The sequence below is a fragment of the Hemiscyllium ocellatum genome, chromosome 37, assembly GCF_020745735.1.
Source record: "Hemiscyllium ocellatum isolate sHemOce1 chromosome 37, sHemOce1.pat.X.cur, whole genome shotgun sequence".
NCBI lineage: Eukaryota > Metazoa > Chordata > Chondrichthyes > Orectolobiformes > Hemiscylliidae > Hemiscyllium > Hemiscyllium ocellatum.
The window spans coordinates 3,830,111-3,847,992 of NC_083437.1; the positions used below are offsets into that span (position 1 = coordinate 3,830,111).

The 17,882-nt window shown below is 43.0% G+C and overlaps 1 protein-coding gene across 4 annotated transcripts in view; it reads left to right on the plus strand.

Moving 5' to 3' along the window:
• zbtb40 (zinc finger and BTB domain containing 40) overlaps positions 1-17,882 on the plus strand; it is a 124,318-nt gene that overhangs the window by 49,333 nt on the left and 57,103 nt on the right. For all 4 annotated transcript variants that reach the window (XM_060852192.1, XM_060852195.1, XM_060852193.1 and 1 more), the window contains one exon: positions 3,088-3,259. In XM_060852192.1, the coding sequence (XP_060708175.1) occupies positions 3,088-3,259 (172 nt within the window). The remainder of the gene's footprint in view (positions 1-3,087; positions 3,260-17,882) is intronic.

Below are 17,882 nucleotides of genomic sequence, written 5' to 3' on the forward strand. Positions count from 1 at the left end.
ATGTCATATTGCAGCTTTGTGAAAATTTGTTTAGGCCACACTTAGATTATCGCATTCAATTCTGGTCGCCCCGTTACAGAAAGGATGTGGATGCGTTGAAGTGGATGCAAAAGAGGTTTACCAGGATGCTGAGTCGAGAGTCGAGGATTCCTGATGAAAAGCTTATGCCCAAAACGTCGATTCTCCTACTCCTCTGATCCTGCCTGACCTGCTGTGCTTTTCCAGCACTACACTCTTGACTCTGATCTCTAGCATCTGAGATCCTCACTTTCTCCTCCTTTACCAGGATGCTGCCTGGATTAGAGGGTATGAGTTATAAGGAGAGGCTAAAAAATCTAAAGTTTTCTCTGAAATGGTGATGGCTGAGGGAAAGGTCTTTCTATCCTCACGAGCCACATGCGAGGGCCTACAGGACTGGTGAGTAACTCATGTTCATGTCGAAGTGTAGTACTGGAAAAGTACAGCAGGTCAGACAGCATCTGAGGAGCAGGAGCATCGACATTTCGGGCAAAAGCCCTTCATCAGGAGTGTTGTTCCTCTGTTCAAGAAGGGAAATAAGGAAACTCCAGACCGGTGAGTCTCTCTGTGGTAGGGAAGCTATTCTTCGAGATAAGATTTACACACATTTGAAAAAAAAACATAGCCTAATTAGGGAGTCAGCATGCTTTGTGCGATGCATAGATAGGATTGACAGTCAATCCTTTTTCCCAGAGTTGATATGAGGGGCATGCATTTAAGGTGAGGGGGGGAAGTTCAAAGGAGATCTGAGGGGTAAGATTTTTTCAGAGAGTCATGATGAAGACAAGCCAATGGTGGACTGGGGGTTCCTCCCCACCCCACCCTTCTCTCCATGCTTCCAGCTCACTGCCTTTGTTCCTGATGAAGGGCTTTTGCCCGAAACGTCGATTTCGCTGCTTGTTGGATGCTGCCTGAACTGCTGTGCTCTTCCAGCACCACTGATCCAGAATATACAAAGTTAACTATCAAGCAACAACAGGTTATAGTCCAACAGGTTTATTTGGAAGCACTAGCTTTCAGAGCGCTCCGAAAGCTAGAGCTTACAAACAAGCCTGTTGGACTATAACCAGGTGTGTGATTTTTAACTTTTTACAGTGTTAGGAGTCTGGAACATGCTGCCAGGTTGTGGAGTAGGCATATTCAAGAGGGGCTTTTAAAGGGCTTTTGGATAAGCACATGGATATACAAAGAATGGAGGCATATGGACTGAGGACAGGCAGAAGAGGTTAGTTTAATTTGGCATCATGTTTGGCACAACATCGTGGGCTGAAAGTCCTGTTCCTGTGTGTTGTTCTATGTTCTATCAGAGTTGGGGTTTAGTCATGGCACTCTTGTTCACACACAAGCACTGGCTTTTCTGAAAGAGGCAGTTCAGATGGTGGACTGGAGGATTTCCAACCCAAAAGGCTGTGACTTTGAGGGAGGTGGCGAGTGCAGGTAGGGAGAGAAGCTGTATAGTTGGGAATCTTCCCAACTCTGCACCACCCTCCTGGTATTTTTCTCGTCCTCTCCTCTGCCTAACCCTCTCCTTTCTTTCCAGACCCTCCCCCACTTCTCTCTGTCCCTTCAAGGGTTTTATTGCTACTTTGCTAACCTTTACATTCTGTTCCAGTATAGTATTATAAAAAGGAAAGTGAGCATCCTGGCCATGTCAAACAACTGTTAGATTTAGAATTCAAAACTTGGCTCACCTGGTGTCTTCAGCCAAAGACCACGAGAAACTAGTTGGATGACAAAGCAGATTGGAATGCCAAACCAAGAGTTAAATGCCTATGATCACCAATGACAGCATTTTCTGGTCAAGCTCTGGACAAGCAGCTCTGTTTCATTTAAGTGAAATTACATTTCCACTTTCGACAAGAGCTTGGGATCATCCTGCATGTCCACTTTGTAGCTGACATAATAGTGTTGATTTAATAATCCAACCTGTCAAGCGAAAATCAGAACCTAATAACTACATTTTTGGATGCAAAAGTTTACGTTTGTGGGTGCTCCTCAATTTAAGAAGGAACAAACAAGTCAAAATCAATATTAAGTTTGAAAAGGCAGTGGTAGAGAGTTAACTAGAATCAAGTATTCACTGATTATTTGTAATGTTTTTCCCAAATCATCTGAAAATATCTCTGGAGAAATTCAAAATGTGAACCAAAAGTGAATCTTTCTTCAGTGACATTGACATTTTCGTGTGGTCCCACCATCCAGTATGATTTCACCTCAATTTATATTTGGTTGATAAAATTCTGAATATTCGAAATATTTAGTATGGATTACTGAATAAAAAAGCCAAAATAACCATGGATGCTGGAAATCAGAAATAATAACATAAATTGCTGGAAAAACTCAGGTCTGGCAGCATCTGTGGAGAAAAAAATCAAGAGTTAACTTTTTGGATCCAGTGACCCTTCAGAACAGATGTGTTATTGATGGATTACTGTTGTTAGATGAAATACTGTAGAGTGCTGTAAGGAGTATCTGGACCAAAGCTTAAGTGGAGGAGCGTCCCTCTTTGTATGATCAACATTGGAAACTGGGTTCAGATGTACTTCAAGTGAGCAGCAAATTGATTTCTCTGCAGGAAGGTGATATTGGAGACTCTGCAGTTTGTTCACGATGCGACTACGAAATAGGACAGTAAAGAAAAAGAGAAAGACGATATTTTCTCAATTCAGAAAATCACTTTGTGTAACTGTTTGTAATATGTCGACACAGGCAGGGATGATCAATGGTCATTACATTCAGTTGAAGTGATGCCATGTAACAAGTAGCAGTTCATCCATGCAGTCTAAACTTAAGAGAATTAACAGGACAGTGCTATATTTATAATCTTGCTGACTGGATGCAACATTACTAAATCTTGTTGCAAAGGGGTATCTGGAGTTCCTGTTTGGGGAACTCATGGAAGTAGTTCAATGGAAAATTATTCACCTGATCCTTTTTTTAAAAAGAATTTGACTAATTCAATCATAGAGTGTGATTATTTCTAATATCTAAAATTTAAAATTGATGTGAAGGAACTCATTTTATAAATATTGTGTAATTTGGATGTTTTATATTTCTTCTTCCTATCAGATTTTGAAGAGCTGCTGTTACAGGGAGACTGCTAGGCAGTCATTAGAAATCATTCTGGGCAAAGTTCTAGAAGAGAAACTTATTCCTGCACTGACGTTCTGTAGACTCTTGCATATGATCAGTGAGTCCCATCCATCCCTTGAATCAGTAACAAAGGCAATGGAACATGCAGGTAACTTGTTCAAAAGATGTTTCAGATTTCTAGCATCCACAGTGTTTTGATTTTGATTTTATTAATCAATGAAGTGACTACTTCATGAGCATTAGTGCAAGTAAAGATGTTGTGAAACTTGAAAGGGTTCAGAAAAGATTTACAAGGATGTTGCCAGTGTTGGAAGATTTGAGCTATAGAGAGAGGCTGAATAGGCTGGGACTGTTTTCCCTCGAGTGTCAGAGGCTGAAGGGTGACCTTATAGAGATTTATAAAATTATGAGGGGCATGTATAGGGTAAAGTGACAGGTCTTTTCCCTGGGGTGAGAGAGTCCAGAACTAGAGGGCATCAGTTTAGGGTGAAAGGGGAAAGATACAAAAGAGACCTAAGGGGCAACCTTTTCACACAGAGGGTGGTGTGTGTACGGAATGACCTGCCAGAGAAAGTGATGGAAGATGGTACAATTACAACATTTAAAAGGCATCTAGATGGGTATATGAATAGAAAAGGTTTAGAGGGATATGGGCCGGGTGCTGGCAGGTGGGACTAGATTACGTTATCTGGTTGGCATGGACGAGTTGAACTGACGAGTCTGTTTCTGTGCTGTACATCTCTGACTCTAAGTAACATCTTAAAAGTTTTGACCCCTGGTGTTAGACCCAAAGAGAGCACTTGGCCCACAACCTTGAATGTTATGACACACCCAAGTGCTTATCCAGGGTACTTTTTAAGGATAAGGTAATTCTGTCTGTCACCTTCCCAGGCAGTTCCTTCCAAATTGTTGCCACCTGCTGGGTAAAAAAGGTTTTCCTCACATCTTCCCTAAACCTCCTGACCCTCACCTTGAACCAGTGTCTCCTCTTGATTGATCCTTCAACTAAGGGGCCCAGCTGCTCATTGTCCATTCTGTTCATGCTTTTCTTAATTGTATATACCTCAATCAGATCATTACTCACTCTTCTCTGCTCCAAAGAAAACAATCCAAGGCTATCCAACCTTTCCTTAAATTTAAATTTTCCATCCCATACAGCATCCTGGTGAATCTTCTCTGTACCTCCTCCAGTGCAATCACATCCTTTCTGTAATATGACAACCACTGTACTCTAGCTGTGGTCTCTCCAAAGTTCTGTACAACTCCAACATGACTTCCCTGCTTTTGTAATCTACGTTTTGCTTGATAAAGGCAAATGTCCCATACGCCTTGTTCAGGATCAGATCGAGTGGATCGGTTGGAGAGACAGATAGAAGCGATGAGGAATTTGCAACAGTATGTGATGGATGGCAGTTATAGGAAGGGGGGAAAGTCTCAGATACAGTCACAGAGATGGGTTAACTCCAAGAAAGGGAAGAGAGGTTGGAAGCTAGTGCAGGAATCTTTTGTGGATATACCGATTTCAAACAGGTATTCTGTTTTGGAAAATGTAGGGGGTGATGGATTCTCAGGGGGACGTAGCACGAACAGCCAAATTTCTGGTATTGAGACTGGCTCTAATGCAACAAAAGGTACCTCGGCTTCCAAGAGATCAGTTGAATTTGGGGATTCTGTAGACCAAGGTACAGACAGACATTTCTGTGGCCAGCAGAGAAAAAGCAGAATGGTATGCTCCTTCCCTCATGCAGGATCAAGGATGTCTCAGAGGGTGCAGAATGTTCTCATGGGGGGGAGGGGCCAGAAGGAGGTTATTGTCCACATTGGAACCAATGACATAGGAAGGGAAAAGGTTGAGATTCTGAAGGGAGATTACAGAGTTAGGCAGAAATTTAAAAAGGAGGTCCTCAAGGCTAGTAATATCTGGATTACTCCCAGTGCTACGAGCTAGTGAGGGCAGGAATAGGTGGATAGAGCAGATGAATGCATGGCTGAGGAAATGGTGTATGAGAGAAGGATTCACATTTTTGGATCATGGGAATCTCTTTTGGGGTAGAAGTGACCTGTGCAAGAAGGACGGATTGCACCTAAATTGGAAAGGGACTAATATGCTGACAGGGAAATTTGCTAGAACTGCTTGGGAGGATTTAAACTAGTGAGGTGGAGGTGGGGGTGGGACCCAGGGAGATAGTGAAGAAAAAGATCGATCTGAGACGGGTACAGCTAAGAGCAGAAGTGAGTCAAACAGTCAGGGCAGGCAGGGACAAGGTAGGACTAATAAATTAAACTTCATTTACTTCAATGCAAGGGGCCTAACAGGGAAGACAGATGAACACAGGGCGTGGTTAGGAACATGGGACTGCGAAATCATAGCAATTACAGAAACATGGCTGAGGGATGGGCAGGACTGGCAGTTTAATGTTCCAGGATAGAAATGGAGGCAAGAGAGGAAGGGGAGTGGCAGTTTTGATAAGGGATAGCATTATAACTGTGCTAAAGGAGGATATTCCTGGAAATACATCCAGGGAAGTTATTTGGGTGGAACTGAGAAATAGAAAGGGATGATCACCTTATTGGGATTGTAGTATAGATCCCCCAATAGTCAGAGGGAAATTGAGAAACAAACTTGTAAGGAGATCTCAGCTATCTGTAAGAATAATAGAATATTTATGGTAGGGGATTTTAACTTTCCAAACATCGACTGGGACTGCCATAGTGTTAAAGGTTTAGATGGAGTGGAATTTGTTAAGTGTGTACAAGACAATTTTCTGATTCCGTATGTGGATGTATCTACTAGAGAAAGTGCAAAACTTGACCTACTCTTGGGAAATAAGGCAGGGCAGGTGACTGAGGTATCAGTGGGGAAGCACTTTAGGGCCAGCGACCATAATTCTAATTGTTTTAAAATAATGATGGGAAAGGATAGACCAGATCTAAAAGTTGAAGTTCTAAATTGGACAAAAGCCAATTTTGATGGTATTGGACAAGAACTTTCGAAAGCTGATTGGGGCAAATGTTCGCAGGTAAAGGGACGGCTGGCAACTGTGAAGCCTTCAGAAATGATATAACAAGAATTCAGAGAAAATATATTCCTGTCAGGGTGAAAGGAAAGGCTGGGAGGTATAGGGAATGATGGATGACTAAAGAAATTGAGGGTTTGGTTAAGAAAAAGAAGGAAACATATGTCAGGTACAGACAGGATAGATTGAGTGAAAGGGTAACTAGGGAGAGAATAGGGTCCCTCAAAGATCAGCAAGGCGTCCTTTGTGTGGAGCCACAGAAAATGGGGGAGATAGTAAATGAATATTTTGCATCAGTATTTACTGTGGAAAAGGATATGGAAGATAAAGACTATAGGGAAATAGTTGGTGACATCTTGCAAAATGCCCAGATTACAGAGGAGGAAGTGCTGGATGTCTTGAAATGGTTAAAGGTGGATAAATCCCCAGGACCTGATCAGGTGTACCTGAGATCTCTGTGAGAAGCTAGAGAGGAGATTGCTGGGCCTCTTGCTGAGATATTTGTATCATTGATAGTCACAGGTGAGGTGCAGGAAGGCTGGAGGTTGGTAAACATGGTGCCACTGTTTAAGAAGGGCGGTAAAGACAAGCCAGGGAATTATAGACCGGTGAGCCTGACTTCAGTGGTGGGCAGGTTGTTGGAGGGAATCCTGAGGGACAAGATGTACATGTATTTGGAAAGATTGAATAGGGGTAGTCAACATGGCTTTGTGCGTGGGAAATCATGTCTCTCAAACTTGATTGAGTTTTTTGAAGAAGTAACAAAGATGATTGATGAGGGCAGAGCAGTAGATGTGATCTATATGAACTTCAGTAAGGCGTTCGACAAGGTTACCCATGGGAGACTGACCAACAAGGTTAGATCTCATGGAATACAAAGAGAACAAGCCATTTGGATACAGAACTGGCTCAAAGGTAGAAGACTGAGGGTGGTGGTGGTGGAGGGTTGTTTTTCAGACTGGAGGGCTTTGACCAGTGGAGTGCCACAAGGATCGGTGCTGGGTCCTCTACTTTTTGTCATTTACGTAAATGATTTGAATGTGAGCATAAGAGGTACAGTTAGTAAGTTTGCAGATGACACCAAAATTGGAGGTGTAGTGGACAGTGAAGAGGGTTACCTCAGATTATAACAGGATCTGGACCAGATGGGTCAATGGGCTAAGAAGTGACAAATGGAATTTAATTCAGATAAATGCGAGGTGCTGCATTTTGGGAAAGCAAATCTTAGCAGGACGTATACACTTTATGGTAAGGTCCTAGGGAGTGTTGCTGAACAAAGAGACCTTGGAGTGCAGGTTCATAGCTCCTTGAAAGTGGAGTTGCAGGTAGATAAGATAATGAAGAAGGCATTTGGTATGCTTTCCTGTATTGGTCAGAGTATTGAGTACAGCAGTTGGGAGGTCATGTTGTGGCTGTACAGGACATTGGTTAGGCCACTGTTGTAATATTGCGTACAATTCTGGTCTCCTTCCAATCGGAAAGATGTTGTGAAACTCGAAAGGTTTCACAAAAGATTTACAAGGATGTTGCCAGGGATGGAGGATTTGAGCTACTGGGAGAGGCTGAACAGGCTGGGGCTGTTTTCCCTGGAGCGTCGGAGGCTGAGGGATGACCTTCTAAAGGTTTACAAAATTGTTAGGGGCTTGGATAGGATAACTAGACAAAGTCCTTTCCCTGGGGTCGGGGAGCCAGAACTAGAGGGTATAGGTTTAGGGTGAGAGTGGAAAGATATACAAGAGACCTAAGGGGCAACTTTTTCACGCTGAGGGTGGTTTATGTATGGAATGAACTGCCAGAGGAAGTGGTGGAGACTGGTACAATTGCAACATTTAAGAGGCATTTGGATGGGTCTATGAGTAGGAAGGGTTTGGTGGGAAATAGACTGGGTGCTGGCAGATGGGACTAGGTTGGGTTGGGATATCTGGTCGGCACGGATAGGTTGGTCCAAAGGGTCTGTTTGCATGCTGTACATCTCTATGACTCTCTGACTCTATGACCACTGTACTAAATACCTTCCACCTTCATAGATACATGGACAAATACTCCAACCTTCCTTTGTTCCTCAGAACTTCCTGGTGGCATGCTGTTCATTAAATACTTTTGTGTCAAATTACTCAGGGTTAAATTCTAGCTATCATTTATTTGTCCATTTGACCAACCCTTTTTTAGGTTTTGTAGCCCAAAACACTCAACCTCACTATTAATCACCTGACATGACTTGCTAACCCTACCCTCCACATGGCTATCTATGTCATTTATATAAATGACAAATAATAAGGGATCTAGCACACATCCCTGGGGTGCACCATTGGGCAATGGCTTCCAGTCACTATATCAGCTTTCTATCATCATCCTCTATCTCCCACAACCGAGCCAATTTTGAATCTACTGTTTCAAGTTACCCTATATCCCATCTGCATTTGTCTACTTGATAAGTTGTCTATGTGGGACCTAGTCAAAGGTTTTGCTGAAATTCATATAAACAACATCAACTGCACGACCCTCATCTATATAATTTGCTCAAAGAATTCAATCAGATTTGTTAGGCGTGACCTCCCTGTGTCAGAGCCATACTGACGATTCCTGATGAAGTCTTGCCTCTCCAAGTAGGGATAGATGCCCTTGTGCAGACTTTTGTCCAATAGTTTCCCAACCACTGACGTGAGACTCACCCGTATGTAGTTCTCTGGCTTATCTCTACAACCCTCTTAAATATCAGAACCATGTTAACTGTTCTCCAGTCTCCTGGCACCTCCCCCATGACCAGAGAGGAACTAAAAACTTGGGTTAGTGCCTCTGCAGTTTCCTCCCTTACCTTTCACAGCAGTCTGCGAAAGAATTCATCCAGACCTGGAGATTTATCCACTTTTAAACATCCCAACACCTCCAATAACTTGTCCTTCCCTATTTTTAATTTGCTCAAGCACTTCGCAGTCTCTCCTCCAGGGTTCATACCCTCATCCTCCTTCTCTTGGGTGAAGACGGGTGTGAAGTATTAGTTCAAGATTCGACCAGTGGCCTCTGGCTCCACCCACAGATTGCTCCCTTCATCCCTCATGGCCCCTAATCTTTCCCAAGCTGTATAGGATATCTTGGTCGTTTCCCTATTTTTAACCAGCAAGAGGTTTCTCCTATCCCTATTTGCTTTCATAATTGCTTTCTTAAGCTCCACCCTGCACTTCCTGTATTCCACAAATTTGTTCATCTTGCACCTGCTAAAAGCCTGTCTTTTCCTTCTGACCGTATCTCTGGTCATCAGAAGCACTGGGGTTCTGTGAGGTTGTTGCTCCTTCCTATCCCCCTGGAGAGAACATGTTGGACTTGTATTCTCCCCATTTCCTTTTTGAACACACCTCTATTACACTTCAGTCAATTTCTTCAATGGTAGCTGTTCTGAGTCTACTTTTGCCAGATCCTGTCTGTTTTGATTAAGATTTACTTTCCTCCAATTCAAAACTTTTGTTTTTGCAACTGTTTCATTGCCCTTTTTTCACTGTTTCTTTCATTGTCCATAATCAGTTTTAATGTACTATGTTGTGATCACTATCACTAAAATACTCAATCACCTGTCCAGCTTCCCTTCCCAGAATTAGGTCTAGAACAGCTCTGTTCCTTGTTGGATCCTCTACATGGAGGAGAAAATGAGGACTGCAGATACTGGAGATCAGAGCTGAAAATGTGTTGCTGGGAAAGCGCAGCAGGTCAGGCAGCATCTAAGGAACAGGAAATTCGACGTTTCGGGCATAAGCCCTTTGGACCTTCTACATACTAGCCTAAAAGATTCTCCTGTACTGGCTTCAAGAAATTCACTCCGTTTGCACTACTTCTATTCCAGTTTAGATTAGATTCCCTACAGTGTAGAAACAGGCCATTTGACTCACAACTGCATACCGACCCTCCAAAAAGTAACCCCCCCGCCCCCGACCCATTTCATTCTGACTAATGCACCTAACACAGTGGGCAATTTAGCATAGCCAATTCACCTGACCTGCACATCTTCAGATTGTGGGAGGAAACCAAAGCACCCGGAGGAAACCCGTGCAGATACGGGGAGAATGCAAGGTTGGAATCAAACCTGGGTCCCTGGTGCTGAGAGGCTGCGGTGCTAACCAATGAGCCACCGTTACCATTGGGAAAGTTGAAATCACCTACTATAATGACCCTTTTGTTATTATTTTTATATATCTCTGCGAATTATGCACACGTTTGTTTTTCAATTTCCCACCAACTCTCTTCAGTTCTATAATATACACCAAGAAATATGGCTGCCCCATTTTTATTCCTAAGCTCTGCCTACAAAGTTTGATTCAAGGCCCTTTCCAAGATATCATCTCTCCTTAGTGCAGAAACTGACCCCTTGACTAATATTGCCTTGCAGCTTCCTGTTTTACTCCCACCTCTGTCTCGCCTACAAATTCTATATCCCTGAATGTTGTGTTGCCAATCCTGCTCCTCCCTCAACTATGTCTCTCTGGTGGCTACCATATCACCCTTCCACAGGTCAGTCATTGCCCTTAAACTCATTCAATCTGCCTGTGATGATTCTGGCATGAAAGACTATCCAGCTTTGCCTTACTCCCAGAAAAATATTCAAGCTGCAGTACTCCTACCTTGATTGTTCTACTATGCCCTTATTCTGCTGACAGTCTATGTCCCCTCCCATTGCCAAAATAGTTTAAACTTCTTTCAACAGCACTAGCAAGCTGTCTCACAAAAATGTTAGTCCTATTCTGATTCAGATGTGAACTATCCTGCTTGTACAGAAATGGTCCCAATGATCCAAGAATGTAAAATCCTTCCTCATGCACCAACTGCTTAGTTATGCCTAAACTATAGCTATGGCTGGACACACTTCATGTACACACATGCTGCACCGGGTGTTGGAAATGTGCCCAGCCTCCTACATGGTGTAAGAGGAGCAAGCTTACATTGGTTAGTCAATGAAAATTTAAACCATTTAAAAGGCTTTTTTAAAAAAAACCCATTAGCACCTAATCGCCAATCAGCTGGTCCCCTTGGCCCCATGTCACTTTCTGAACTGTAACATACTGTACACTCCTGCCCGCATTGAACCCCCAGGTTCCTTTTATTGTGCTCCTGCTGCTGCCACTCTGAGTTTGCTCAGTCCAATCTTGCTGCTTAAGTGTTTATTTCGAAGTTCCCGCTGCTGCTTACCCCCAGGTTGGCTTTGCTCTGTTCCTGCTGCTGCTTTTATTAGCACTCCGAATGTGCTAATGTTTAGTTTTTTTTTAAAGTCTGTATGTTTGTTTTATACTTACATAGAGCCATAGAGGTGTACAGCACAGAAACAGACCCTTCGGTCCAACTCGTCCATGCCGTCCAGATATCTCAACCTAATCTAGTCACACTTGTCAGCACCCGGCTATATCCCTCCAAATCTTTCCTATTCATGTACCCATCCAGATGCCTTTTAAATGTTGCAATCCTACTAGCCTCCACCACTCCCTCTGGCAGCTCATTCCATACATTGTCACCCTCTGGTGAAAACGTTGCCTCTTAGGTCTCCTTTTATATCTTTCCCCTCTCACCCTAAACCTCTGCCCTCTAGTTCTGGACTCCCCCACCCCAGGGAAGAGACTCTGTCTATTTATCCTATCCATGCCCCTCATGATTTTATAGACCTGTATAAGGTCACCCCTCAGCCTCCGACGTTCCAGGGAAAACAGCCCTACCCTATTCAACCTTTCCCTATAGCTCAAATCCTCCAACCCTGGCAACATTCTTCAAAATCTTTCTGAACCCTTTCAAGTTTCACAACCTCCTTCCGATAGGAAGGAAACCAGAATTGCACTCAATATTCCAACAGTGGCCTAACCAATGTCCTGTACAGCCACAACATGACTTCCCAACTCCTGTACTCAGTACACCAACCAAAAAAGGGAAGCATACCAAACGCCTTCTTCACTATCCTATCTACCTGTGACTCCACTTTCATGGAGCTATGAATCTGCACTCCAAGATCTCTGTTCAGCAACACTCCCTAGGAACTTTCCATTAATTGTATAAGTCCTGCTAAGATTTGCTTTCCCAAAATGCAGCACCTCCCATTTATCTAAATTAAACTCCATCTGCCACTTCTCAGCCCATTGGCCCATCTAGTCCAGATCCTGTTGTAATCTGAGGTGACCCTCTTCACTGTCCACTGCACCTCCAATTTTGCTGTCATCTGCAAAATTAGTAACTATGCCTCTTATGCTTGCATCCAAATCATTTATGTAAATGACAAAAAATAGAAGGCCCAGCACCAATCCTTGTGGCATTCCACTGGTCACAGGCCTCCAGCCTGAAAAACAACCCTCCACCACCACCCTCGGTCTTCTATCTTTGAGCCATTTCTGTATCCAAATGACTAGTTCCCCCTGTATTCCATGAGATCTATCCTTGCTGGTCAGTCTCCCATGGGGAACCTTGTTCGAATGCCTTACTGAAGTCCGTATAGATCACATCTACTGCTCTGTCCTCATCAATCATCTTTGTTACTTCTTCAAAAAGCTCATTCAAGTTTGTGAGACATGATTTCCCATGCACAAAGCTATGTTGACTATCCCAAATCAGTCCTTGCCTTTCCAAATACATGTACATCCTGACCCTCAGGATTCCCTCCAACGACTTGCCCACCACCGAGGTCAGGCTCACTGGTCTATAGCTCCCTGACTTGTCTTTACCTCTTTTCTTAAACAGTGGCACCACGTTTGCCGACCTCCAGTCTTCTGGCACGTCACCTGTGACTATCGATGATACAAATATCTCTGAACCTGTAGAGCCATAAAAAAGAATTTAAGTTTTGTGTTGATTCTGACACAAGACAGTTTTAGATGGTCCCCACTATTTGTGGCAGTTAGTTGGACCTTTGCAAAGTTCAAGATGATTTTCAGGGAGCTGCCCAGATTTTCTGTGTTATGTGGCATGGTTACACATTGGTGAGCACATCATTGCCAGGGACTCAGGTTCAGTTCAAGCCTTGAGCTATGTGGAGTTTATGTGGAGTCTAAGTTTTCCCCATGTCTGCATGGGTTTCCTCTGAGGACTCTGGTTTCTGCCCACAACCGAAAGATAGGCAGGTTAGGAACCTTAACCATGCTAAGTTGCCCTATGTTGTTCAGGGATATACAGGCCAGGTGCAACTTCGGTAAATGTGGTGTTACAGAGATAGGATGGGCTGCTTGGGAGGGCCAGTGTCGACATGATGGCCCAATTGGCCCCTCTCTGCACTGTAGGGATTCTGTTCTTTGATTCCATATTCTATTTGAGTGCTTCTTGATGAAAGAGTTGGACTGCTTCCTTACTGCTCCTAAAACCCTCTGCAATTCCAAACAGACACCTCCTATACCTGCATTGGAACAGGATGTTGATGAAACTGATGAGACCAAGTGCACATGCACCACACTAGAACAGGATATCGGTGGCATTGTCATGTACCCGTGTTGCTTGCTGTTCACTACCCTCACCACTTTACTTGCTGCCCCCTTTCCAGTCCCACTGCTGCTGCGTTGACCCTATGCTTGGGTAACAGGGCATTAAGTGAGGTGCTGGGTGAATCAACAAGGGTTCAGATTTGGACTGGAGCAGTGAGTGTAATGGCAAATGAAGTGACAAATGGGGTAGCGCCTGATCAGCATCTAAAACAGGTCATGATCTCAAGTTGAAGGCAATGGTGTTTTTCAAATTAAGTTCTTTAAAAAAATCTCGCAACACCAGGTTATAGTCCAACAGGTTTATTTTGAAGTACATACTTTTGGAATACTGCTCCTTCATCAGGTAGCAAGTGGGGCAGGATCATAGGACACAGAATTTATCGTAAAAGATCAAAGTGTAATTCAACTGATGTGATATATTGAACAAGCCTCGATTGCTGTTAACTATTTAATCACTTAAAATGGGGGTGCAGGCTTTGATTATTAATATGTAAATCCCAGAATTACTTTCAAGTGACAACCCTGAGATAACTTAAGGTTTTATTAAAAAACAGTGACATCTCAGCTCAGACGGTGCATTAAAGGTGTGCGGTTGGAGTCTGTCTGTATCTCAACGTTAAAGTAAACATTTAAAAGGCATCTGGATGGGTTTATGAATAGGAAGGGTTTGGAGGGATGTGGGCCAAGTGTTGGCAAATAGGGCTAGATTAGATTAGGATATTTGGTTGGCATGGATGAGTTGGACCAAAGAGTCTGTTTCCATTCTTTACATCTCTATGACTCTGGATCTATTTCAAAAAACACACAATGTATCTGCAAATGCAAATTCACCCCATAGTCTTGTGTGTGTGATGGAGAGAGAGAGAAGAGTATATACCTGTGAGAAGGTATGAGTGTGAGCGTGCGTGGAAGACTGTGTTTGTGTGCTTCTGTGTGGCAGTGTTGAGTGTATTTGGGGTCACCTGTAGTATGACATGAACCCAAGATCCCGGTTGAGGCAGTCCTCATAGTTACTGAACTTGGCTATCGAAAACACACAAGCTGTAGGCAGTCAGTCCATGTAGCATTTTATAAATTCCTACTTTGGAAGTAGAACCAATCTGACTCAAGGTTGGGATACAGACAGACTCTAACCTCACACTGTTTGAGGTGAGTTATCACCTTTTTTTTTGTTTAAATAAAACCTTAAGTTATCTTGGGGGCTGTAACTTGAAAAAAAGTTATGGGATTTAATATTAATCAATCAAAACCTGCATCCCCATTCTAAGTGATTAAATAGTTAACAGCAATCTAGGTTTGTTCAACACGTTGCATCAATTGTATGGCACTTTGATCTTTTACTACAAATTCTGTGTCCTGTGATCCTGCCCCACTAGCTACCTAACAAATGAGCAGTGCTCCGAAAGCTTGTACTTCTAAATAAACCTGATGTTGTGTGATTTTTATCTTCATCCACCCCAGTCCAACATCAGCACCACCACATCATGTTTTTCAAACTGAATCGAGCTGGTAATAGAATGGTAGATAAGGTTACTACTGGTGCGGTGAGTAAGCAAAGCTTTTAAAATGAAGTGATGTCACAGAAAATGAGACAAATGCAAGCAGAACCTTCTATCAAACCTTTCAGTTTTTGACCTCGTCTGCTTCGTATTGTAAACGTATGCAGGTTTAACAAAGTTGATGCTGATCGACAAAGTATTTGCACGTATCTGCTCAACCCCGACAGTATGAAACAGTCAGCATTGAATTTAAAACAGTTGAAGAGATTAAAGGAGCTATAGCTTAAAAAACAGAAGGTAATTTTCCTTATGTCCTTACCCAGAAGACTTGCCATTAGGATCAGCGATAACATTTGCTCAGGAGATGGGATAGTCCTTTGCCGAATTCGAAGTGGAAAGTACCACTTGATCACTTTGAGTAATTTTAGTGAAATGTCAGAAAGCCAAAAATCGATAGAAAACAGTTATACCTTCAATATAAACAGCTCAAATGTAACTTTAGAAAGTTGCGTGTGAAGCTGATATGCACTTATTCATTCATTGATATTATGGATAAATGTTCTTGTTGATCCCTCAATGAAAAACATGTTGAATAAAGTACTTGGTGGACTTTGGTTAACATAGATTGTCAGAGTGGAAGAGCAAGGGAAGTTGAAGAAATGCAACTTTCTCTGTCTTCTGCACCACTCTGGTTTTCCAATTCCTGTAGCAGGCTCTAAGTGAGCATTAAATTTAGCCTGAAACTTTGAATACTCTTGTGTAATGAACTCATGCTGACTTGCAACTAAATTCTTTTCACCTAGAAGAAAGGAAAAGCTTTTCATTTGTCACAAAAAGTTTGTTGGAAATATTCAGATCTGGCAGCATTTTTGGAGAGAGCTCCTTACAAACCTGAATATTTCTCCAATTTTTTGGTTTGGTTCCACATTTCCAGTATCTGAAATATTGTTCTTTTGTATTGAAGCTTTTCATTTCATTAAATTGGATCAAGCATAATCCCAGAAGTGAAAAGACTTTGATCTGTTAAACTCTGATTTCTAGTCCCTTAACTTGCTACATTCTTTTACTGAAACTAAACATTTAACAAAGCTGTAATAAGTCTAATAAGTGTGAGGCTTTCCAAAGTGTGATAATGAGACTTCAGGGTCATTATGTTCCTGTTCGAGTGAAAGGTCTCAGGGACTCTGATTCAAATGCCATCAAGGCAGATGGAGGAATTTGAATTCAATAAAATATATCTGAAAATAAGAGTCCAATGATGACTATGAATCCAGTGTCGATTATCAGAAAAACCCATCTGGTTCACTAAGTCCTTTAGAGAAGGAACCTGCCATCCTGATGTGGACTAAATGTGACTCCAGAGCCACAGCAATGTGGTTAACTCTTAACCACCTTCTGGGATGGACAATAAATGCTAGCCGAGCAAGCAACACTCTTATCCCATGAACGTATATAAGATAAGGTTGATAGGATTAGCGAGCAATTGATGAATAAAGTTATTGAGGTTCGAGTCAAGAATAAAAAATGAATCACGTATTGGATATAAACAACTGGGTTCAAATGAATCTTTTGAACAGTATCAAGTGTAAGAGGGAAATGTGGAAGGCAAGAGGAAGGATATGAGAGAGTCTTGGCAAATACGATTAAGGATAATCCAAAAAGATTAAGAGCCAGAGAGCAGCTGGAGAGAGAGTAAGGCCCCTTAAAGAATAAGGACGTCATCTTTGTGTTGAACCTCAGGAAATGGGAGAGATATTAAATGAATATTTTACATCAGGTTTAACTGTGGAGAAAGACATAGAGGCTAGAGAACTCAAATAAAAATTGACGCTTTGGAAACAGTTCACTTGACAAAAGAGGAAGTGTTTGGAGGTCTCAAAATATAAAGGTGAATACATCTCTGGGACCTGATCCAGTGTATCCCAGGACTTTGGGAAGTTAGGAAGGAAACGGTCTTTTCACCGCGGAGAGCGGCGCGAGCCGGGCGTGTGAGGTCGGAGCGCAGAGCTGGTCGGGAAGGTAAGTGAGTAGTATTTGAGTGGGTGTGTTCTAGACCCGAGGCCCTACAGGGCCTCCCTCCCATCCTCCTCCTCTAACCTAACTTTAAAGTCCACAGGTAAGCGACTCAGTGTTATTGACTCAGTGTTCTTGTTTTGGAGACAAAGTGTACAGTCATGGCAGCGCAGGCAGTGGGATGTTCCTCCTGCAGGATGTTTGAGGTAGGGGTGACCACCAATACTCCTGCCGACTTCGTCTGCAGGAAATGCAGTCAGATCCTGCTCCTCACCGAACGAGTTAGGGAACTGGAACTGGAGTTGGATGAACTGAGGATTATTCAAGAGGCTGAGAGGGTGATTGATAGAAGCTACAGGGACATAGTTACGCCGGAGAACAGAGGTAGCTGGGTAACGGTTAGAGGTGGGAAGGGGAAGAAGCAGGCAGTGCAGGGTTCCCCTGTGGTCGTTCCCCTAAACAATAAGTATACAGCTTTGGAAACTGTTGGGGGGGACAGCCTTGCAGGTGTAAGCTGCAGTGAAGGGGTCTGTGGCGTGAGGCCTGGCTCTGAGACTAAGAAGGGAAAGGGGGAGAGCAGGAGAGCGCTAGTTATAGGAGACTCTCTAGTTAGAGGGACGGTCAGGCGGTTCTGTGGACATGGGCGAAACTCTCGGATGGTTTGTTGCCTCCCGGGTGCCAGGGTCCGAGACGTCTCGGACCGTGTCTTCAGAATGCTTAAGGGGGAGGGTGTGCAGCCAGAAGTCGTGGTACACATTGGCACCAACAACATAGGTAGGAAGAGGGGTGGGGAGGTCATTCAGGAG